The 25,729-nt window shown below is 41.1% G+C and overlaps 1 protein-coding gene across 1 annotated transcript in view; it reads right to left on the bottom strand.

The window, feature by feature from the left end:
• LOC117818480 (copine-9-like) overlaps positions 1–25,729 on the bottom strand; it is a 193,761-nt gene that overhangs the window by 127,904 nt on the left and 40,128 nt on the right. Inside the window, exon 4 of the mRNA XM_034691429.1 lies at positions 6,373–6,476. Coding sequence (XP_034547320.1) covers positions 6,373–6,476 — 104 coding nt within the window. The remainder of the gene's footprint in view (positions 1–6,372; positions 6,477–25,729) is intronic.

Here is a 25,729-nt window from a genome sequence, read left to right as displayed (position 1 = left end):
TTTTACTCTTACAAATGAGGTGATTGAATGTGATCAAACATTTATATACTTTAGTTTTCTCTTAGGTCTTTTAGTCGTCATATTGAGAGTTTAACCAAAAAACTGAGGGTGAAGTTGAGTTTATTCAACAGAAACAGAAATGCTGTTTTTCTTTTGCTACTCAATAAAAGCTAATTCTAGAAACCTTTGTATCTGTAATTGACTCTGGTGATACTCTGTATATTCTCAGCCTCTCTGAAGATGTTGGACTCAGTGTACCATGATGCATTGCGGTTTGTTTCTGGTTTAGAATTCTGCACAAATCACTGTATCTTGTATGAAGAGGTAGGCTTGTCTTCCTAACACAACAGAAGAATGGAGCATTGGTATCTCTTTCTCTATAAGGCCATCCTCTATGATCTGCCATCTTATTTATGCTCTTTATTGACTCCTTAAGTCGTCAGTGGCTGTAATCTTAAGTCCCATGGGCAAATTATTTTTGTTATTCATCTGTCTCGCTCTGTTTTTGGTAAAAGTGCTTTTAATGTTTTTGCTCCCTCAACCTGGTCTGAGCTGCGAGTTCACCTAAAACTGGATTGTTTAATTCGATTGGAGGATTTTAAAACTAGGATAAAGGATGATCTGATCAGCTTGTGCACATGTTTTAGAGCTTAACACTGCTAATCTATTAATTGACATTACAGCTACGTGTTATTGTTTGTTTGCTTGCCTTGGCCAGGACTCACTCTGTATCTCAATGGGATTATTCCTTGTAATGTAAAGGTTAATAAAAAGAAAAGGCCCTTTCACACAAGTACAGAAATGTCTTAACTTAACCTAGGTCAGCAGCAGATGTGAGCACAAACGGCAAACATCTCCTGCCTTACTTTATCCACTTTTTTTCCCCTGCCAGCATCCTAACTGAAAAAACTGCAAGAAGGTGGGCGAGCAGATGTATGAATGTAGCAGGTAAATATTTAACTTTTCTGTCATCATGATAAATATTTGATTATTATTGTTATTATTTTACTTTACCTATACTTTATTTTTATGTATTATTATTATTATTATTGGGTTATTTTTGTATTTAATTTATTTTATTACTTTTTGACAATCTGTTAGGGTCCTTTTCTTATTATTTTCTTCTTTAGGTGCATATGACCCTGTCCTCTTTTGTTACTGCCCTATGCACACTGCCATTCTGTGCGGAGGGTGGGGTGGGGTCAATGAAATGGCCGAATCATCACTTGTGCTATGTTTTGCAGTGTCAGAGCCACTGTAAAACAACCAATAAACAATTGATCACAAAAAAAAATGTAGCAGGTAAAGGTCAAGAAAATATAACTTAAACAGGGAGAGAGGTGATGAAGCTGTTTACACTGAGCTGAAATTTTCTCCTTTAAACTCTGTATAGTGCCCGGCTGTTTTTAGCGTCATGATTTCTACTGTTCTCTTTGTATTTCAAAAACATCCTATTCCTAATACATGTTGTAGATATAATCACAGAAACAGTCACCATGATGGAAGACTCCTCTTCCTACATGTGCTACCCTGGTGCCCCCCTCAGCTGAACCAAATGGAGTATATCGAATGGCACATCCCTAAAAATCATCAGGCCTGGATGTCCTGAAATTATCTAGAAAATGTCAGTAGTTCCAGGGTGAGCGGGGCTTCAGAAGCTGCAAATGGCTCAGAGGAGACATGGGCCCAAATGCCAACTCTGTTGTATTTCAAGTTGCGCCTCTTCTACTTATAGACTTAAGGCACGTGGAGTTAAATAAGTCTATGGGGGAGTAAAACACCAGCATTGTCTGGTTCTGTGTGAAAGAAAGCTCCAAAATAATTTCCCCTGTAAACAGCATTATTGTTTCTCTATGAAAAGAGCCTCTTGAGCTTTGTTGCAGTTCCTTTTATGTTACGTTTTCATCTATTTTGCATCCTTTAAAAAGCCCATAAGCTGAACAGATCCATTATGTTTCAAATGCTCCAAAGGTCGACAAAATGAGCATCAGCAGACTTTTTTATTTCATATGACTCAAAGAATACTCCACGTCTAATTAGTTGGTTCTGAAAAATGCGCATCAGTTTCCTAAAGAAGCTTTCACCAAGTGTTTTCTGCTAAATTTGCTTTAATGAGTTAATGAATTATTTTAGATCTCTCTTCCTTTCTGTTGTGAGAGAATAGAATAAAAAAAATATATGAGCATGCACTAAGTGGAAGTTGATCAGGACAATAGTGACAAAAGATCTGCTGTCATGTGTGAAGGACAAAGATTCCCGTAGAAACCACGACAGGATGATGCATAGCACCCATGTGTGTTAGTATGTTTTGTTCTGCTTAATAATTCAGCATTAATGATTTACTTGGTCGGAGACTAAGCCTCCTTAATAAGCGAGACAGCTGCTGTCCCCGGGGAGGGAGATTCAAACCATGAACTTGGACTCACACATGCAGTATAATATTTCATTTGATGTTCTGTTTTATGAAGAGTTTTGAATGCATATATTATTATTCATTCAAGTTCAATTACTCTGGAAACACTAAGGCCCCCATAACTGTCTCTGCATCTTTTATATTTGTCATTTTGCCATAATGTAATCTGTGGAAACTATAAAAGCTTGATGGTTGGCTGTTACAGTCACTGGAGCAAAAAGCTTAATCTAACAGCTGAATAGACCTTTTAACTTGATTTTCTCTTTTCTGAACCTCTGTGGTTTTCAGACAATACAGTCCAGTTTATTTTATTTCTACCCTTTTGATGGAGTCCCAATGTCTCAATCATTGTTGGTCAATTTTGTTCCCACTGGAGCTCCACCAACCTGAATCTGAGTAATCTGGGAGCTGTATTAATACATCATTTTTTAAACCAATACAATCATTTCTAAATCAATATTTGTGTTAAAGGTGATTTCTTTAGTTGGTAGCTGAGTAAAAAGTGAGTTGATGGTTTGTGGGCAGGTTGTAACCATAGACTGTTTAATAAATGGACGTAGTATCCGTGACGTCAACCATCTGTTCCTGAGGCCCTGTTTTGGAGCCGATCTACAGCAGTTGCCATTTTGGAAATGCTGAACACAACCCTACTTTGTCCAAGCTAGTGTGAGGTAAAGGCCTTCAGCCTTTTTGCTAACAGCTGCAAGGTGCCAGCCCGTCAATCAAGTCAGCCAAGCCCTTATTCAGGCAAAACTTGCAATTTTAATTTCTTCGAAAATACCCAATTGTAAAAATAATTCACCCTCGTACAGTATGTGCAGGTAGAGAGAAGAGCTATTCAGACCTAAACTGTTTTTTAAACCAGGCTGTAAACATGTTTATTTCTGCTCTAAAGATCATCTTCTTTGAATGGGTGTGTATGTGGTTTCAGGTATTTCTGCAGCCAGCATCAAGTGGACGCTCCATGAACTGCAGTTTATAACACTTCCACATGGGCTTCATATCTTAAGACTGGATGTTGCCGCTTGTTTGTAACCTGCAGATTAGAACCCTTTCAGAGTAAAGGCTGATTTATACTTCTACGTCGCCCCTACGTAGCAGGTGCTGACACGGACCTGAGCACCACATACTTGTGCGTCGATGTGTCCATGTCGAGCAGCAATACTCTGTTTACTTTTCCAACGGCGATTCAGAGCTTGTTTCGTTAATCTACAGCTGATACATGTTGCTGTTTAACATACAGACATGATTACATGAAGAATAGAGAGGAGGAGATGAAATACACGGCCGATGAGTGGGGATCCAGGAAGTGATGTAAATGCGTGAAATACAATACCATCGAGCCGACCAATCACAGGGCTTGCGGTCTGCGTCGATTCTACAGGTAGTTACATTTTGGAGGAGGTGCATGTCAGCTACGTACGTAGGCCTCTGCGTAGGTACGGGAGCTACACAGATGGCGTAGGCTACGCCATCGATTAGACGCAGAAGTATAAATTAACCTTAAGTCTTCCTGTTTCCTGCTGCACTGCTTTGTGTTGGGTCTTTTACTCCGCATTTTCAAGCAGCCTCCTTTGGGTTCAGTGAGAAACCTTTCAGAGTCACTGGTACTTTGATGAAGTGATTAACTTCTGACTTGGACGTTGATAAACTTGCAGGCTGCCAAAGTTCAGATTTTAACTTTTATTTACTACAAAATATTTAACCTTTAGTAATTTGATGGCAGGTCAAAATTAGACATGTTACCTGTTTGTGAACCCTCTGCAGGATTATACTATTACTGTATATTCAGGAATACAGCCCAACTTAAAGTTCAAATGTGTCTTTCAAATTATTTCAGAAATATTGCAAGTTGTATAAGATGTCTGTTTCTGTTTTGTGGAACTACAAAGGTTAATAATAACCATGCCATGAAAACAAAGATGACATCATCGTTAACAGTCAGATTATGTCACTTCCCCGCACTGTTTACACTGGACACAGGTTCAAATGTGCAGTTCCCTCTTTGACATTCAGAGTTTAAACAATCCCATCAATTCAGACTGAAGCCTCTTTTGTTATTGACTGGAAATTGGGATTAGTTGAATCAATGCAGCAGCCTGGTGCTGTTGATGTTCACAGTTATTGATCACATGGTGATGGGCAGAGGATCAATATGAGGGATAGGTTCTTTGGCTTCCTAATGTACCTGAGCCCCTGCTGGCTGCTTCCTCTGAGCCCCTGCTGGCTGCCTCCTCTGAGCCCCTGCAGAAGCTTTGATCCTCTCTGTGAAGAATGAAGCTGGAAAAATCTAAGTTATCTCCCTCTCGTCAGTCTCATGAGTGACTTCACATTAAGCCTGAGTTTGAGAAGGATCTACAACAACAGAGAAACTCTGCAGATCTGTAAACAAACAAAAACAGTTCTCTTTTCTCTGAATCCTCTGGGAGGCTTTTTTTTTGCCTTGACTGGCAGCAGAACTCATTGTGCTCATTTGCAAACTCTCAGAGTATATTTCCTATTTATCTCTCCACATAAATTCTTCAGAGCATCTTATTTTTAAAGCTCTGAGCGGTGCTCTACAACTTTGAGGTGAATAATGAGGTCTGACAGTACATTTAGAGGAAAAACGGATTACGACAAACACGGGGAATTATTAAAAGGCAGCATGAGTACTGTGTTTAAATGAATTAACAGATCGTCTTCATTTCAGCTGTGATTTCAAACAAAGAATTTGGCCTCCAGACAATCATCTTTCAATCCAAAACTGTAAAAACGAATAGAGATGGGGAGCTGCTGCAGAAGTTGGGGTTTCATTACCTCGCTAAAAGGCGGTGTGGTAATGATTGAGAAGCAAGCTGTGCTTATTTATTCCCCTGAATGCCTCTCATACAGAACTCTCTCAGTCTGTTTGATGCAGTTAACGTGAAAAGAAATAGCATTAGACGGTTTATACTAAATTGCGTCTGCATGGGATCAAATATGTTAAATGCTGTATAGTCTGATAAGTTGGGCTTCACTCAGGTGGGACATGTGAAGGACAAAATTGTGCAACCCAGTGTTTTATTGATGCAGACAGCCATGCTGGTGAGGAGAGGATTGTTTCAGGTTTAAACTCTGAAGGCCTGATAGATCCAGTTCTGATATTTCAGAGGATTCAACACATTTAGAAAGGCTGTCAGAAATGTTCAGAGTCACAACAAACTCCACATCATAAGTGTGGTAAAACCGTACAGAGACCCTGAGAAGGTGATACATTTTCTATCTCTGATCTGATTCTTTTATTATTTCCCACTAAGATCCAGAAGTCTTTTTTTCCATTTTGTTGTTTTTTTTTGTTTTTGTTTTTTTTCAAGAAAACAAAAGTACATATTTTATCTCTAAGACTGTGAAGGTCAAGATTTCAAGTTTTTTGTTTATGGTTTTTGGTCTTCATCTGTAAAACTTAGACGAGAGAAAAAGAAAAACTTTTCCACTTTTTTTTTTCAGTACTACTTTTTGTATTTTTATGAAGCCTTTTTTTTTTATCAAGTGAGAATAAAAGTAGGACTGGCAGTCTCAGTCTGTAGGCCCCGCCATAGACCAAGTTTGGAAACTAGGCTGGTAGCTGGAGAGGTGTACGCTTAGTTAGTGGGCACTGCAGAGGTGCCCTTAAGGAAGACAGCGAACCTCCAACTGCTGGAGGCCCTCCTCATTAAGCAAGCCCCCACTGTCCACTGTTCAAAGGGTCTTTATCAGAATTTTATTCAATGAAAATATTCCAGGTCAAAAAAGGTCAAATGAATAAAAAATAATCTTTCAATGAAATCATTCAATCCAAACATTTTGATAATAATCAGCTCTGACTGCGGCTCTAATACCGGGCTGGTATGAGTCAGTGGGTCAGAAAAGAGCAAGCTTGACTGAAGTCATTCTGTGGTTTAACAAAGGAGTTAGAACACCCTGCTGTGAGCTGAAAGAGAAAAGATGTTCCCACTTACACATCAAAGCGCAGGTTCTGCTTCTCTTCAAAGAAGAAATCAAGGACAAACTTCCTCACAAAGTCGGGGTTCAGCGTGTTATCGATCACTTCTGTCCGACCAAACTGGAGAAAAGACAGAAACAAGGTAGAGAGGAGGAGAAAGTCAACGTCAGAAGGATCAGTCTGTGCACTCACGCTGAGAGGGGGATGCATCACACACTGAAGACTCTTTTTTACAAACTCTCATTAGTGGGGATTTAAAAGAAAGTGGCACATTGTACTCACTGTTAGCCTGATTACTAAGGCAGCACTCAAACTAGTTATCTCCTCAAGTCTGCTTTGATCATCTTACAACTGTTTCAATTGACCCACCTAACAGTGTGCTCTGCCTCTTCACTTGTTGTAGAATGACGATGAATAAAGCATTATTCTGATCCTATTCTTCATGATCTTAGTAAATAATAATGCTGCAACATCCCAGTCTTAATTTAGACCTACTTGTGTCATGGTTCTGTATTCAAGTATTCTTTCAGTGCCTGTCAGGATACAAATAAGTCCCACATCCAGGCCACAGCTCCACTGTCTTTCAGAGGAAAGCAATGGTGGATATAAACTGCAGCTCATTGTAATTGGTCGTAGATTACTACCACAAGGCTGTAATTCCAGTTTGCCCTTAAAATTGATTTTTGTGGCCTTTTGGATTGGGCCTTTATGGAGACAGCATTGTGTAATTAATCAAAATAATCAATAAAATATGTTACAGTGTAAGCCTATATGATGATATATTCAGAACAGAACCAGAAGCTGCTCTCAGATTACAGACAATGAAAAAATAGATTATGCATTTTCTCCTGAGGGGATCACAAGATACAAGTGAACTGTTTGTGTTTCCTTAAGCGCATAGTTCTGTGTATTTAGAGGTAAGGAGTTGTAAAATTACCTTCAAAGATAATACACAAACTGAAAATCATTTTAAATGAAATAAGGCTCTACAAGGATAGATATAGTATGATACATTAAGATCTGATATGTAAGGGATAATGTATGGTTATAAGGTAGTTAGCAGTGATTGTTCCATGGTGATGGATTCTTATCTGCCTGTTGCGGTGGATTTAACATGAAACTGTCCTCATTCAGGTCTCCTTCTTCTCTGAGCTCTGCGGTTCACACACCTTTAAAAATAAACAAATGTCACAACTTTGAACCCTGCAGCTATCATCACCACCGCTCATGGTTTAAGTTTCTTTGTAGAGATCAGTAACCTAAAATTTCTCTCACCTGCTCCGCTCCTTGATCATATTGATGGACAGGATGCAATATGAAAATGTCCATGTTGCTTAGCCTGCCGATTTAGCATGCTAACCAAAACTAGCATTTTAGCCAAATTGTTTTGATGCTAGTGGAAGATAACGGTTTCCCCTCACCTCATGGTTTATGGTGTAAACAAGCAGAAGCTACGGAACTCTTTTCCGTGGATTGATTTGACATGACGTGTGATCAGTTTAACTCTGGTGCTGCTCATGTTAGTGAAAGTTAATAACCGTTGTCAAGGGTTTTGACCAATCAGAATCAAGCATCTTACGCAACCGGAAGATCAGTCAGAAAGCAGGGTGATAAGACAGGATATCAAAAGATATATATATTCTATCATACTATACACTGCAGTATGATATGGTATGATAATGGGGTATGATGTGGTATGGTATGACAATGTCTTATGATATTATACAATGTGATATGGTATGATATGGTAATGTTTGATGCAATCTGATTCAATATAATGCAATGTGGTGTGATATAATGCAGCACCGTGGGATTGGTGATATGCACAGATTTTGTGCTCAAGAGGCAGGCAGGTGACCGATGCTCAGAATGAGGTTGATTCAAATTCAGAAGTCAAAAAAGGAACAACACTTACAGAAACCCGATAACTAGGACCAAATAGCAATGGAGAAAAGGAAATGCCATGGGGTGGATGGACATAGCGGTACAGAGACCCTTGGGGTAGTTAACCTGGACGGTGTGGAGGAGCAGGAAAAGTGACTTTGACAGGAAAACATTACATTTGGTTCTATTTCGGTGTCACCTTTGGCAGTGATTTGGCGACACTTCCTGTCATACTGTGCTGAACGTAAATAGCTTCCTCTCACATAAGTGACTCCCTCGTTGATTGTTCCCCAATCACAAACTCAATCCGCTCACAAGACAACGCTGTCAGGCAGGTGGCAGTGATGAGGTATTGATTTGACAAATATCTACAACCCCCATCCCCACCTCTTCCCCTGCACTCCTCCGTCAGTCAAACTCTGTACAGTTGAGACAAGATCGTCTCAATCAGGTACTAATCTCTAGGGATGGATGTCAGTCAGACTCACTACACGGGTGCTCCTTAATCACCTGCTCTGACACCTCCCATCACGACAGACTAAAACATGTGTTCAAGGGAAACCATCAGAAAGTGACTGGCACTAAAGACATCATGCAATCACTCAGCACCATGATTTAATCATGGCATGCACATCATGAGGGTAGAGTCAGAGAGTCAGAGAACAGAAGTCATTACCTGATTGGCAGTACAGAACAAATGTCATATTGTGAACATGCTGGAGCCATTGAAACAGATCTTGCTTGGGAAAAAGCCAAACTGTAATCTTGAGAAATATTTATTTTAAATATTGTAACATCAAAACAAATCACAATCCTGAGCAGTGCTTGTGCATCTTAAATCATATCTAGTTAATAGATGAAAATAGCTTGAGGAAAGCATTTGTGGTGAAAATGAACAAATTACTTTCCACTGAAATGCTTTGTGATTGATTTGCAACCCAATTAAGATCAACGATTTGGTGGCTCCTGCTCAAAACACTTAATCAATAAAAATAAATCCAATCAAATAGAGACTGAGGGACGTTCAAGAATTAAGACTTCATTAATGCAATTTGTTAGAGTGACTCATGGGAGCTCCAGACATGAATCCTTTCTCCCTTTGCAATGGCTTTACTTTTAACTTGATTTTTGGCTGCAGTCACAGTCAGTCCTCAAAGGAATGGAACGTTTTAACATTATTAAAGTGAGGAGGAAATAAATCAAATGTTGATGTGCACATTTCTATGTCACTGTTCTTTAAATACATGAGTAACTGACTTATATTTGTACGTAAATTCCAGATGCACCTTCATACTTTACATGACAGATAAATAATACCTCCTGCCACCGCAGTGTTTCATCCCTGTGGTGGAGCAGGGTAGTAGCTGCCGTCTTGGACAGAAAATAAAAGACCTCTCTGCTCTGCTGAGCCTCAAATGAGCGCCCTTTGTTTCATATTTACTTCTTAACTGTTCTCCCTCACTTCACAGCGGCAGCGCCCAGATTTATGGGACTGGATTTACGGGTCTGGAGGGGGGCAGACCTCTTGGCTCACTGTTGCATCACGATCTTTGATCCAGCAGTGACAGCAGCATACTGGAAGTCCATACCCTCTGCTTCCCATAAATACGAATACTAAGAAGGACCTGCAGGGATTTCATTTTTCAGATGTGGTTCCAAAAGGCTGTCAATTATTTTCCCTTTGGCCTTTGTTTTGTGTTGTTTGTTACTTTGAAACTTCAGAAAAGGAAAGAACAGGGGGAACACAAGAGGCATGCATCAAATCTACAAGGAAAAACAAATATAGGTTTGATGTTATGCTGCATGATTTGAACTGCCTAAAAATACACGTAAGCCCTCTCAGCGGAGACAATTACACATTAAGCTTTTTAATCAAAATGACTGTACACAATGATATGTTTGTGTTTGTTTTGTAAAAGTCATCAACATGCTCATTTACAGATAAGTGTGTCTGTGTCAAGCTCTAGCCTCTCACCCCCCCTTGTGAACTCTCTATCCGTATGAACAGTTCTTTAAGAGAAAATGAAAATGGGAAGGTTCTGTTTTCATGCCGAGGACTCTTTTCATACATATTGTCATGGATGACTTGAGCATATTCCACCAATTTAGAATTCCAGCTCCCTTCAAGCATGTCTCTGGACTTGGAGATAAAACTTCACCACCCAAAGGAAAATCCAGGGTCAAGATGTAAAGCCAGAACCTATTTTTCCTTGTGCTAATAACTCCTCCTCTGTGACTCCCACTCTGTGCAGTGTGTGTGATGACACTATGGTGGGGATTAGGGTCTTCCTTTGAGGCCGCGATGTATATACAGTAAGTTTTGATCTCTGCTGGTGAAGTGGATTTCTTTCAGCGAGGGGAATATCTGTGGCTCACAGGAATGCAATGCAGAGGATGAGCAGGACTGTGGCCTTTGTTGGCAATCCTGTCTTATAGAAAGCTGAGTTGTACGACACATTATCCGCAGCAAATACATCATCCAAAGTGCAACACCAATTATACATTTTTCATTTGCATAAGTAGTAGAGCTGTCAAAGTTAATGCGTTAATAATGAGTTACCACAAATTCCTTTTAACACCATACATGATTTTAACACACATGTTCTGTGATCATGACCCTCAGCTGTCCTGTGGGAAATCATAAAGCTGTGCAGCAGTAAGGTTATGGAGGGCAAGAAGAAACAAACCTCCTTGAGCTGTCCTTATTGAGGACCCAGTTGCACCTATTTTAAAACTCAAAAATCCATAACGTTTAGCCTTTCATACTGCTCTGAATCCCATGACGTAATGTTAAATCCTGAGTTGATCAAACAGATGCACAAGTTGTCTAACAAAGTTTCTGAATAATATGTAATTCCCAGCTAACAATAAGTAAACTGCACAAAGATGAATTCTGGTGGTCAGTTGCTTGTGAATGCCTTCGACTGTCTTCAGGTTGAAAAAACACTCATCCTCCTCCTCCACTAAAAGCAGCTGTGGTATCTCATCCAAATTTTGTAGCAAATCCTAAATATTCAAAATAGTGATCCAATGTTAAAACTGGTGTTAAAATCGGCATGATAGAGGTTATAGGTCACATTGGGATGTGTATAAATCCGCTGGAAAATATGAAGATTGGGCAAAGGTAAATAAAACACTATGATGTGATGTGTTCAAATGTCACATTGACAGTAATTTGATTCCCAAATTAAGACTATGGTAAGAATTGATGTACATTGTTAAAGGTAACATATCATGCAAAATGGACTTTTTAATGGTTCTCTACCTGAAATATGTGTCCCTGGCATGTCTACAAACCCCCCGAGAATGAAAAAAATCCATTCTGCCCCTGTTTTGATTTCTCCACCTTTCTGTAAATGTGTGTGAAACGAGCCGTTTCAGTTTTCAGTGTTTTTAATATGTCACAATGACATCCGGTCTGTAACGGAAGTCAGAGCTCGGAGCTTGTTCAGCCCATAGACTGTATAAAATACAACTCAACTCCTCCTCCGTTTTTCATTACCTGCACACGTGTGCTAACAAGGAGCTTAGGAGGGAGGCATGCTAGTTGTAGGCTGTCTTAATAAACACAAAGGTCGGTTTTACTCCTCACGACTGCAGATTTGAAGATCTAGTGCATGATTTTTATTTTTCATTTAAAAGTGCTAGTGCTAGTTAGCATAGCCACATAGCTACATGTTCGTAGCTGTGTACCAAGACACACGTCGACATACTGACAAATAAAACAACAAGAAACACTAAATCTGTGACCAATCGTTCAGAAAGGTCCTGCTGCAGGCGCCTCTCCGTCAGGATCAGATTCTGGATCAAATTCAGAGGGTTGAAGTAACGCGGGTCTGTGAGCAGCCGTGTATATTCAGCCAACATGTAAACATTAGAGATCAACGTGCTGGAGAGCCGAGGCCACATCCACTTCCTGAGGGGGGTGTGGTCAGAGAGCTCATTCTCATTTAAAGGCACAGACACAGAAAACAGCCTGTTCTGAGCAGGGCTGAAAAAGAGGGGTTTGCAGGCATGCCAAAATCTGATTTCAGAGAGTTTTTTGAGCAATAAATTTTAAAGACATGTTTTGGGGACCTCTTAGACCAATATATATTGATGAAAAAGGTGTAATATGTCACCTTTAAAATTGACTTAAAACCTGTTTAAAAATGCAAGATTATGGAATTAAAAAATGTGATTAATCATGATTAATAAAAAAGGATAATTTGACAGCCCTGGTATAAAAGGATTGTGGATCTTATTCATAGTAATGAGATTTGGGATTTATTGTAAAGACTTGTTGCTGTTTATGTAGAGTTCTTAAGTCACACACAATCATATTATTGATGTTTTTTATTTCTGATTTTGTTATTTGTTTATTTAAGAAAACAATCTTCACCCTGGGATGTTTATTTCATGATCTACTGTGTTGGCTTTTCCTCACAGCTGGCCTTCCCTCTCTTTGAGCACAAACACTCATATGTAAATTTAAGAGAAGCTGGTGTAACAAAGAGGATTATAGAATTTGTATGCAAAATGCCTTTTATGGCATTCTCCTTCATTGAAATTAAAAGGAAGAAAGTGCATTCCCTTTTTTGCTGCATGAAAAATCTTATGTTTACAGACCAGAACTGTAAAACCCTGATATCAGGCTTTATACAACAATCACCCTGACCATATTCCACATGTCAAGTTCTGTCATCTTGACTTGTACAAGCTGCCATATAGCTGCAAAGATGAGACAACAGATTCCAAACAGGATGAAAACAAGGTGTAAACAAGCTCCTTCAGAACTCTGACAGGTACAAGCAGGAGGTAGCTGTACTATTGTTGCAATTCTGATTTAAAAATATGACTCCTGTGTTGCATCACTGGCCTTTAAATTCTGTATTTGAATGGAGCTGAATGGAGAGCTCCTGTTAAATGTGATGTGTATGAACATCAGTACTTAGTGTTGCTGTCACTGAAGTGGTTCACTGGCTACTGTATGCAGTAAACTAATGTGAGCATCCTCATCAACCTCTGATATCAAACTCCAGGCTAGTGCAAAGTAACATAAACAGTCTCTGCATATACGTAGCTTTGTCCTTGCATGATGCTAAGTTGCATCAAGTTCAATCAAAGATGACGCAGCACAGAAGAAAAGCAGCATTCAGTAATGAATCCAGCCTCTCTTTGTGGCTGATGAACAAAGTGAAACTTGAGGGTTTCTGACACGAGACGATCCATTAATTTGTGTGAGTGCATGTGTTTACATGTATGTGTGCGTACACGCCTCTGAGCTGGTTTGTGGTGCGAGCATGAAAGCAGCCAGGCACCCCAGAGGCAATCAGGGTGGTCTGCTCTGTATTTGAGTCTACTGCATCTGTGATGAGCTGTCCACACGTTAAGGAGAACATAGTGTGACAGAAAGCAGGACAGATACAGACAGAGGGTGAGCTGGCTCCAATGGATCAGGGATCCAGAAACGCACCCACAATGTGGACACAAAATGTCAGTTGAAATGGGGATAGCATCATTATTATTGTTATTCACCAGAAGTTGTTGAGAAAGTAGGTTAGCATGGCTGTGTGCCTCCTGGGGGAACAGGTTAGGCTGGCAGGCAGGCACTGTCAGAAATGAGCTAATGAAGTGGGAGAGAGAGAGGCAGCAGTGTCTGAAACACTTACACAAGTAACATACAACAGAAAAACAGTTAGTAACTTTTCAGAAGCCAGAGCGAGCTCTCCAGAGGCTCAAGCAGGGCCTGAACAACATCAACTCTGAATACACAACAAACAACAATTTTCAATACTTAAAATCAATTTAAAAATAACCACAGCTACAGAGTGTTAAAACAGCCTCCCTTATTGAAGAAGGGAGTTTTCCATGTCTATCTTTCATACAGTATATAAAGCAATTTTAGCCTCTAAGTGTAAAAACTTTCGCAGCACACCTGACGTCCAATCTTCCTGTTGCTGTTATTTTACCTTTATTAACAATACACCACCAGGAAGTTCAATTTGCCACAATCCAGGAAACCATCAACAATCATCTTCTGTCATCGTTTGACAGGAGGAGTTGATCTATGCCTCTGGGGATGGACACCAATATTTCAGTTATCCAGCAGTTATGAAAACGACTTCCAGCCAAGACTTCCTTTTCAGTGCTACATTTACGTCTGCAACTCAAACACTGTCATTTCTTGTTCCAGTACATCCCTCTGGATAGTGCTCGTTCATCTGTTTCAAGTACCTGTCTGTCTCAGTTCAACAGTGGATACCATAGACTGTATGTTTTAAACAGACGCCCAGGACTTCCACCAGATCTGTGTTCAGTCTGTCTCAGATCCACAACACCCACGGAACAGGATCGCCGGACAGCGGTAGTCATGTGACTGAGGTTTTCCTGCTGTAATTACTGAGTCAAGGATTCTCCTCCTCCTCTCTTTATCCATGTTGTTTTTATGGTCCTCTGAAAACCTCTGACCTGTTGACTCCCGGCCTGGCTCCCCTCATCATGACGGTTTGTTGTTGTAGTGAAGTGAAATATGATCTGGTGATAACACAGAGTGTTTTATTCTGAAAATTAACCGGATGTTTTCATTTTGTTTTGGTGCCTGACCTCCTGTCCCCCTCAATCTGCTCTGTTGAGATTGATCAGAGACAGACCGGACACAGATCTGGTAGAATTTGGCCGTGAGTGTTCTCTGACTGTGAAGCCAATAGATTTAGATTTCACCCTCCTCCACTTATAGCCTGTCATCTTTAATTACTGAATTGTCTTCAATCAAATCAGCACTCAACAAGGTTAATTTACTTAACTCTGAACCATCTTCATCTTTAACTGCATGTTTATGGTCTAATGAGGGAGAAAAGCGTTTGGGAGTAACATCCATATACTGGTCCGCCATGCTACAGTATGTATCCATCGTTGTTTGTGCAACTGGCCTTTTGCTTCTTAGAGCCCCATTTGCTGGGTCTATATCATCACACAACAGAATACTTCTCTCTGCATTTTACACTGGTGTACTGGTCACACAATGTACGGGACGCAGCTCACATTTCAGATGCTAAGAAGGTATTAAAAGTTGGTCAAATTTTAGGGTAAATATTTTCATTCTAAGAGTTTTGTGTATGCATCTATAATAATAGGGATTTTGGTCTGACAGGGTTGCAGTTTGGTTGTTTAGGTCGAGACTTCAGCTATCAGGTACAGTGGGGCAAAAAAGTATTTAGTCAGCCACTGATTTTGCAAGTTCTCCCACTTAAGGCTGATTTATACTTCTGCGTGGAACTGACGGCGTAGCCTACGCCGTAGGTCTGCGTTGCTCCCGTACCTACGCAGAGGCCTACGCACGTAGCTGACGTGCACCTCCTCCAAAATGTAACTCCGCGTAGAGCCGACGCGGACCGCAAGCCCTGTGATTGGTCCGCTCGGCGGCTTTGTCTTTCCCGCATTCACAGCACTTCCGGGATCCCGGACATCGGCCGCACATCGGCCGTATATTTCATCTCCTCCTCTCTATTCTTCATGTAATCATGTCTGTACGATAAACAGCAACATGTATCAGCTGTAGATTAGCATAACACGCTCTGAATCGATGTGGAAAAGTAAACAGAGATCGTAGCGGGCCGGAAGTAGGAGACCGGCTATCAGAGAGAGCACACTGCCCTCAGGCGTTTCGGCGGAGAATTACTGCGCGACACCGACACATCGACGCAGAAGTATGTGGGGCTCATGTCCGCGTCAGCCCCTGCTGCGTAGGGGCGACGCAGAAGTATAAATCAGCCTTTAGAAAGATGAGAGAGGTCTGTAATTTTCATCAGAGGCACACTTCAACTATGAGAGACAAAATGAGAAAAAAAATCCAGGAAATCACATTGTAGGATTTTTAAAGAATTTATTTGTAAATTATGGTGGAAAATAAGTATTTGGTCAATAACAAACAAGCACATTTCTGGCTCTCACAGACCTGTATCTTCTTCTTTAAGAAGCTCTTCTGTCCTCCACTCGTTACCTGTATTAATGACACCTGTTTGAACTCGTTATCTGTATAAAAGACACCTGTCCACAGCCTCAAACAGTCAGACTCCAAACTCAACCATGGCCAAGACCAAAGAGCTGTCCAAGGACACCAGGAAGAAAATTGTGAACCTGTACCAGGCTGGGAAGAGTGGATCTAAAATATGCAAGCAGGTTGGTGTGAATAAATCAACTGTGGGAGCATTTGTAAGAAAATGGAAGACATACAAGGCCATTGATAATCTCCCTCGATCTGGGGCCCCACACAAGATCTCATCCCGTGGGGTCAAAATGATCATGAGAACAGTGAGCAAAAATCCCAGAACTACACGGAGGGACCTGATGAATGACCTACAGAGAGCTGGGACCAAAGTAACAAAGGCTACCATCAGTAACACACTACACCGAGAGGGACTCAAATCCTGCAGCGCCAGGCGTGTCCCCCTGCTTATGCCAATACATGTCCAGGCCCGTCTGAAGTTTGCCAGAGAGCATATGGATGATCCAGAAGAGGATTGGGAGAATATCATGTGGTCAGATGAAACCAAAATAGAACTTTTTGGTAAAAACTCAACTCGTCGTGTTTGGAGGAAGAAGAATGCTGAGTTGCATCCCGAGAACACCATACCGACTGTGAAGCATGGGGGTGGAAACCTCATGCTTTGGGGCTGTTTTTCTGCAAAGGGGACAGGACGACTGATCCGTGTTAAGGGAAGAATGAACAGGGCCATGTATCGTGAGATTTTAAGCCAAAACCTCCTTCCATCAGTGAGAGCATTGAAGATGGAACGTGGCTGGGTCTTCCTGCATGACAATGATCCCAAACACACCGCTCGGGCAACGAAAGAGTGGCTCCATAAAACGCATTTCAAGGTCCTGGAGTGGCCTAGCCAGTCTCCAGACCTCAACCCCATAGAACATTTGTGGAGGGAGTTGAAAGTCTGTTTCCCAGCAACAGCCCTAAAACATCACTGCTCTAGAGGAGATCTGCATGGAGGAATGGGTCAAAATACCAGCTACAGTGTGTGCAAACCTGGTGAAGACTTACAGGAATCGTTTGACCTCTGTCATTGCCAACAAAGGTTATGTTACAAAGTATTGAGTTGAACTTTTGTTATTGACCAAATATTTATTTTCCACCATAATTTACAAATAAATTCTTTAAAAATCCTACAATGTGATTTCCTGGATTTTTTTTTCTCATTTTGTCTCTCATAGTTGAAGTGTACCTCTGATGAAAATTACAAACCTCTCTCATCTCGACGCAGAAGTATAAATCAGCCTTAAGTGGGAGAACTTGCAAAATCAATGGCTGAATAAATACTTTTTTGCCCCACTGTACCTCTCCTTTGGAATTATCTACAAGTCAGGTCCAGGAGACACCCTATCTACTTTTAAGAGTAGGATTCAAACTTTCCTTTATGATAAAGCTTATAGTTGGAGCTGGATCAGGCTTGGACCAGCTCTTAGTTAAGCTGTTATAGGCTTAGACTGCTGAGGGAACTGGCACATTGACACACTCATTTACTTTAACCCTCTCTGTCCCATTAAAGTTACTAACCATAGACCTTTCTGGAGTCCCCGAGCTCTCTTGTCTTGTAGGTTCCTCTGAGTTGCTGCCATAGACGGACTGCTGTTGTGGACATGCCGGACTCGAGCAGAAACAGCTACTATCTGTCTCACCACTATCATCTCTCTCTCTCTCTCTCTCTCTCTGGATCTTATCCTGTCTTGATGTTGGGTCTTTGTTAATAATAGAACATAGAGTACGGTCTAGATCTGCTCTGTTTGGAAAGAGTCTGAGGATAAAGTTTGTTGGGATTTAGCACTTTATAAAAAAAGATTGATTGATAGAAAACAAATTTGGCAGAGAAGGAAAATAGATTTTGGTTCAAACAATACTAATGTTGTCTTAATAAACAAGACTAATCTTTGCATATAACTATCAGTGGCGTTGTAACTTAGAATGGTTTCAACAATATATGAGGATTCACCATGTTCTAAAGGTCTCTTGCTTGTTTCTCCCTCCTCTCCTCCCTGTCTGTAACAACAGAGCTCTCCATAGAACTTAACCTGACCTCAACGGTACATCAAAGTGAAAGCTACAAGACAGAGTCACAAAATTAAGCTGTAGGTGTAAATAGTTCATATTTTGGGCATAAATCCAATGGGAAGCTACCATATTGGATGATCTGGGATGAGAGCAGGTTGAAATGATGCAGTTTAATGTAGAATAGAAAAAGAGATCTCAGAAGAAAGTCATTCTCTCACAAACAAAGAAGTAAAATAATTTCTGATACGAGCAAAGAGAAGGGAGTGTTTGGGTAACAAGCCGAGCACAAAAAGAGATGAGAACCAGAGTGGGAGATTGGTTTCATATAATGGAATATGAGTCTCTCTGTCTCAAATCTCACACACTCAAACACACACACACTCAAACACAAACACACACACACACACACACACACACTGACAAAAAGTATCTTTTAATAAGCTCTGTTTTCAACAGCTTCTCCTTTTGTTGGATAAGTTTCTTCTGTGTTTTTTTTCCACAAGAAAAAAAAACCAAGACAGTTTGTTTTGGCAGAGCTGTAATTATTTCCTCCACATTAGTGTGAGAATAAGATTTCTGCTAATTGCATCAAAAAGTGCCGCAAGCCCAATCTGCCAATGTGTTCAGACAGCCCACATACTACAAGCTGGTGACAATACATGTGCCGTGGGGACGCTGCTCGTTTTCCTTTAGCTTGTTGACAGACAGCTATATTACTGTCCAAGGAGACTGTAAGCGGAGGAAGTGGGCCGCTGAGTGGGACCTGGAACCATATGGAAGAGCTCCAACTGTGGCTGGACTCCAACCTGGCAACCCAGGCCTAAAGAAAGCTTCTCTGCTCTTCAATCAGCCCAGATTTATAAAAATAAAGAGCAGCTGAAAATATGTTCACAGCCAAACCATGTGCCCCTGTAGCTGCACTAATCAGCAGCAGAGCTGACCTGGAATTGTAAATGCAAAAGGAGAGAAGCTTTGGCTCGCTGCTTAGATATGCAGTGAGGAAAATAAAGTTTAGGGTGCTCCCAGATAAACTTTTATCTGCAGACAGAAGCACAGGAGGGATATTATGTTATTTTCCAGCTCTGATATCTTTGCCTAGATGGAGACTCCAGAATTTACTCCGCACTGTTTTTAAATCAGTGATGGGATTACTGTGCTTTCGCTCCCAGCAACATATTTTCTCCTCGACTCACTGCAAGGTTTGAAAAGTTTGCCTCCATGAGCAGAAATCTGTCACAGTCAAACACTGACAATTAAACTGGAAATAAGAGAAAGAAGTTGCTCAGTCAGGGAGGACTTGGCTTGGGAAAAGGTGGGATGCTGGTTCAAGTCCTCGTACAAAGGAAAGCATAGAAAGAGGGACTGTTTGCTGAAAAGGTGCCAGTTTACTTTCTGTGCACTGCCAAGGTGCCTTTGAGCAAAGATCCAAACCCCTGACAGCTAGGGCACTCATTTCTGTGCAGCCCCATCTGTCTTTGGATGCATGTCCGTATTGAAATCCCCTTGTTGGATCAATAAAGTATATCTTCTTCTTCTTCTTCTTCTTCTTCTTCTTCTTCTTCTTCTTCTTCTTCTTCTTCTTCTTCTTCTTCTTCTTCTTCTTCTTCTTCTTCTTCTTCTTCTTTTTCTTCTTCTTCTTACTGGACTTGGTAGAAATTCTTGAAGACGTCTCACCTCTCCTCCAAAAGGCTTCTTCAGTTCTGACAAGAGCAAGAAAATATAAGCCTCTAACAGTCCTGGGTGTGTTCAGGTAGTCACAATGGGCTTTGAATTACCATGGCCTTTATGACTGTGAACCTTCACAGACTCTTCTTCATCTACTTTTTCTCGTGACATGGGCAAAGGTGTGTGGCACTCCTCTTCCCGACGCTCACTCAAGGACTTCTCCTGCACAATGAGTGAGGCAGTAAAGGTTCATGTGTTTGAGGGAGTTCAAAGCTTTGATATTTTAACGATCGAATACTTAAAACTCCTGCTGACTCCTGTTTGTTTCTCCCAAATTGCCCACCGAGCTTCACACACTCACAGGATTTGTGAAAAACTCACACGCAGCTTGGACATGGATGAACTGACCATGTTGGTTTCTTGACTAGACATTTTGCCACAATCTCTCAATTCTGTGCTTGTTTTTTTGTTTTTGTCTTTGTTTGTCGAGCTAACACAGAAACTGTATTAATCGGAGGACACTAGACAGGAAAGTCTAGAGTCAATTACTTCCAAAAAATTACAGCACAAAATAAGACAAACACAAACAAGCATCAGATAAACCTGAAATATATATACTTTTAAAGAAAGCGATTTTAAGAAAACTCAACTTTACTCTGATCTCTCTGGTATCTCAGACACAAAATAATCTCTATACGCAGATATCTACAAATGAACACAGCATCCGTACAAGAGGAACATAATCTATTTACTTGAAGCATTCTGGTTTCCGTTTCTTTAAAGCATTGACATCTATCGTCTTCAGTGGGTTTTCTTTGTGTGCAGGAAACTGTTCATGTGGGGAGCAAAAAAAAGAAGACTTGTTGGTCAGAATGCAATCTCAGAAATCAGACCTCTGATCTCTACAGACAGACAAAAATTCACATAAGGTCAGGTCACAGACGTTTCTCCAGCTCAACTTGATTGATGAGAGGTTTCTGATCAGACAATGACCAGAAAAAGAAAAAGGAAGTTTCGTCGTGAAGATCTGTCATCAATTGTCCAAACAACCAGGGGGCAAATAGGAGGCCCTGAAATATCAACATTTGCCCCCATAGGCTCCATCGTCATCAAATGACAGAGAACAGATTCAGAGATGGATTGATTTGCCATGCTGTATAGCATAAACTGTTTTTTTCTCTCCCTCACGCTTAATAAGACCACAGTTTACAAAATGAGTATCATTTTGAGCTTGAGAGGACATAAAACTAGTGTTTTAGACAATGAACTCTCCATATGGTCAGCCTTTTGAAAGAATGATTTCCACATTAGCGTCTCTTTTTTTTTAAGTTATATATCTTTCGTATTTTCCTCTTTATTGATAGAACAGCTGAAGAGAGACAGGAAATGTGGGGAGCAGAGAGCTGGAAGAGACGTGCAGCAAATGGTTGAGGCGGGGAGTTGAACCAGCGACTTCTGCAACGAGGACTAAAGCCTCTGTATGTGGGGCGATCCCAGACCACTTGGCCACTGGCACTCCATTAGTGTGTGTTTCTCAGAACTGGTGGAGGTTTAATCCACTTCTTTATCACAGTCTGCTGTAGCTTCATCAGTTGTGCATCTTTTAAAACAGCTCAGTGTTCCCATTGATTTGTGATGCTCAGTGCGTCATAGCTGAAATTACAGTGACGTGCTGCTGAGCCATTTCCTATTGATCCATACCACTCTGTGGGTGTATCAAATATTTGTGTGTGTGTGTGTGTGTGTGTGCGTAAATGTGTGTGTGTGTGTGCGTGTTCGTATATAGGTGTCCTGAAAGCATCCTCTCCCTGTGAGACAGATTGAGGTTCACTGAGATCTATGTGTGTGTGTTTGGACCCCCACTGAGGTGAGACTGATTTCCTTTGATAACACGGAGCACAAATTACTGCAAAACAGAGCTGGAGAGACACAGAGGCAGAAAGCAGAAAGAGTGTGGCGCACAGAAAAATTAGGTTTTCTATATGTTTACACAGCCATGCTGTATTAGGGCTGACCTTCCAAAGCATCTCGGATGATTTTCCAATTTATGAATTCCTATATTTGGCAGCTCAGGCTTCACAGAGGGGCTTAGTTTTTATTGCATTCTGTTTGCTCTAAAACACTCTGATCGGTGTGACCGTCACAGGACATATTGCTCCACGTCTGATTCAACACTCTTTAGCTCTGACCTTACTGCAGGAATGCACAGGACAGTTTTTATATTTCAGCTTGTTTGTGTGATAATGAAATGGCTGAGGGTAACAAATGCTTTTAAAGTAATGTTATCTTCACTTCAGCCTTCTTTTCTGACATTTGTTGCCTTTTTGTTGAATGACTGTGCTTTTTGTCGTTACCTTCAATGTCATCTTCTGTCCTCCAACACTCTCAGTCAAAATCATAGAGGAGCAGTTTTTAGATTTAATATCAGTGCTGCTGGTTAAGCTCAGTGTGCCATAAAGGAAAGTCGGTGAAATAGTCAGACTTTGAAGCAGAGTGCAGGGGAGACAAATGGAGTACGTAACTCTTCTGAGATGAGGTTGGTACAAGATACTGAACAACATGTCTACTCAAAGGTTAAGGGTAGAGAGGAGAGCACAGAGCTAACAGGAGGATATCAGAAAAGGCTGAGAAGACAAGCTTGTGAATGCTATCTTAGAACAAAGTTTTGGACGAGACTCATGAATGGGGTCATGACGGGGCCAACCACAGGACTAGCAGTTACTCCCAGCACCATTGCTACAAGCAATGTAGTCCCTAACAAATCATAGCATTCACAGCAGGTGTTGGCCTCTGTCATGCCTGTCCCTTGCCCCTGGTTCTTAAGACCAGGGAGAGAAGTATCCAGCTTTGAACCACAGAGTGACTTCTCCACTTTTTGCAGAGAAAGAGGCTTTGTAGACTTCAGTAGACTGTGACCTCCAGTGTAACTGAAAGCAAATGTAAGAGGATGAACGCCTGGACCTTCAAGTTGATAGGACAGCTGAAGAGAAACAGGAAGTGTGAAGAGCAGAGAATGGGGGGAGACGTGCAGCAAATGGTAGAGGCCAGGAGTTGAACAAGCGTCCTCTGTGACAAGGACTATAGCCTCTGTATATGGGGCACGCTTAGACTGCTTGGCCAACAACGCCCTGTTAGTCACTGCTTCAAGTAAAGAAGAGAAAGTATCTTTGGGTCGTGATCAGGCATGACAGTATGAGGGATCATGAGCTCAGCCTGCAGTCTGGTGTGGTATCAGTAATGTGGCAATGCAGTCATGGTACCAAACCATTGTTATGAGTAAGGAGCAGAGCTGGAAAAGAAAACCTATAAATTCAGCACTTGATCTCAGTTTCAACCCTCTCCTATGGTCCAGAGCTTTGCCTAGGGATCAAGCGGATGAAACTGTGGACACCATCTGGTGGACCACGATCCTGAAGCTCAGACATCTTTGGGGAGCTTGAAGTAAAGCTGCTGCTCCTTTATAAAGAAAGTAGCCAGTTTAGCTGAGGAGGAGGCCTCCTGTCCCTCAGAGGCATGTCCACTAAGAAACCCTTAGGTACAAAGGATACCAGGCTGGAGGGTTTATATCTCTCAGCTGGACTGGAATCAATCAGGATCCTCCAGGAAGAGATAAAGCACGTGGCTGGGAGAAAAAGGATGGGTGGATGGATGGATGGACGGACGGATGGATGGATGGTTCGATCGATGGGTTGATAGAGGGATAGACAGATAAATTGATGGATGGCTGGACGGACAGATGGACAGAAAGATGGATGGAGGGACGGATGGATGGATGGGTCGATGGATGGATGGATGAATGGATGAATGGATGGAAGGATGGATGGATAGACCCAGACATAGTAGATTAAATGACGTCATAGTGTCTCTTTAGCACTTCCCACTAAACAACATCATGAGACGAGGTCCTGGGTTTATTACCTCACAGCTTTCTGATTCTTCAGTAACAGGGTTTTGCAGCAGGTCTATAGCCGAGGTTAAATCCTCCCTGAATGAACAAAGCCGACTTGAGTGAAGTGTTTAACTTTTGTGTTACCCAACATGTAAGTGGTAATTTTGACAATCACTACTTTACACAGCAGGCACCGCTGGAACGGCACTTTGACTTCCTGTGTGTGTGTAGCTCTGCTGGCAGGTGGCAGAGATTACTGCAGAATACAATGTTAATATTCATTTGTTATTAAAAACACTGCAGGGAGTTTGAAGGCAGAGCATTTCACAGCCCTTTTTTTGATTGAAAACACTTACTGAAGTAAAACATCATTGGGTATATAACAACGTCATGATGCATATAGGCAAAGGATTTTTAGAAGATGATCTAATGAAGACAGTGGAGTATAGTAGGTTGTACTCTAACACTCTCTCAAAAAAAGCAACCTGTACTGGTAAGGTCGTTTTAAAAGTTTTTAAAGAGCTTTTCAATGAAACGGTCAACAGATATTGTAAAGCAGATCTTAAAAGCTTCATAGTGCTGAGGAATAAGATTTGCAGATGACTCCTTGAGAATGTCACCACATAATGTGAAGACCTTTCATTGTTTATGAAGCTAAAAATCAGATTAGTGAAGCTTTAAGGATCAATCAGGTTGAAGCAAATTAATCTCAATACCACTATGAGGATCCCTTACATGCATGAAGGTGTGCATGCACCAAGAGAAAACATGAAAAAGAAGCATGTATGCTCTTGAATGTCACATTTAAAGGACCCTTACGGACACCCAGTAGCGGAAATTTCAGAGTTATTTTCCACCTGACGCAGTCGTCATTTAACACCCAGCACCTATTTTTGTGTAAATAGTAAAAAATGCACCCATGGTATGTGTTGGTCTTGAAATGAGGTGTGGTCAGGCGCAAAGGTGGCATGTTGATATCTTGAAGACATGGAAAGTGCTTTAGACCAATGAAAACCTGGTCTGCAGTCTGAAGTCCATGTGCTTTCCTGCTATTGAGAGGGTGCATAAGTGAGACAGTTATGAGCATTAGAGTCAACCTTCAGTCCTCTGCTTGTTACACATATACAGAGAGGCACAGCAGTGCTCCCACTCATTAGGATACAGGGTTTTTTCTACAGTGCGATTGAGGTTTTTATCAGGACAGAGGTTTTGTAAACGCCCGTATCTTTCCCTCATCATCATGATGTGGTGCGGGGATGATCTTGAGATACCAGAGGATAAGGACAGTCACCACTATCTCTTCACACACCTGCTTCAGCTCAAAGCAGCATGGGCTAAAAACTCCAGAACAAGACCATCAAGCTCTCTGTCATGTGCACTCTTGAATAAATGCAGAAACAAACACAGACACAAAACACACAACTGAAGGGCTTTTTTGTTACAATCCTCAAACTGCTAACTATAAATGGCATCGACTAGTGTGCCCACAGATATTCATGTGAGTAAATACACAGTGCAGAGATCAGACAGCAAAAATAAGGACATACAGATTAACAGTCTACCTTTTATAAAACTTAAGCACATGACATGTTAGTTAATATCAGATCCTGTCTGATACTGTTGGAATGTCCCGAGTTTTAAATAATTAATAAAGTTAATGCTGTGCCTGACTGTCCGTTTGGAAAGTCATCTCTGCTGTTCAGAGGGAGTTTCTGTGGATTTAACATCAATGCATAAATCAACAGAACTTTTGCAGTGACCTGCCTGTTTTCTGTAATTTTAAGGGGCACAGTACAAGAAGAGAAGTGAATTATGCAGGCTCAAACTTGGTGTATTTCAGTAGAAATGCTGAAATCCGCTTTGTAACTATGCCAACCTATAGGCGAACCTGACTCG

This window comes from Notolabrus celidotus, chromosome 1 (genome assembly GCF_009762535.1).
Source record: "Notolabrus celidotus isolate fNotCel1 chromosome 1, fNotCel1.pri, whole genome shotgun sequence".
Taxonomy (NCBI): Eukaryota; Metazoa; Chordata; class Actinopteri; order Labriformes; family Labridae; genus Notolabrus; species Notolabrus celidotus.
This window is presented reverse-complemented; position numbering and strand designations above follow the sequence as displayed.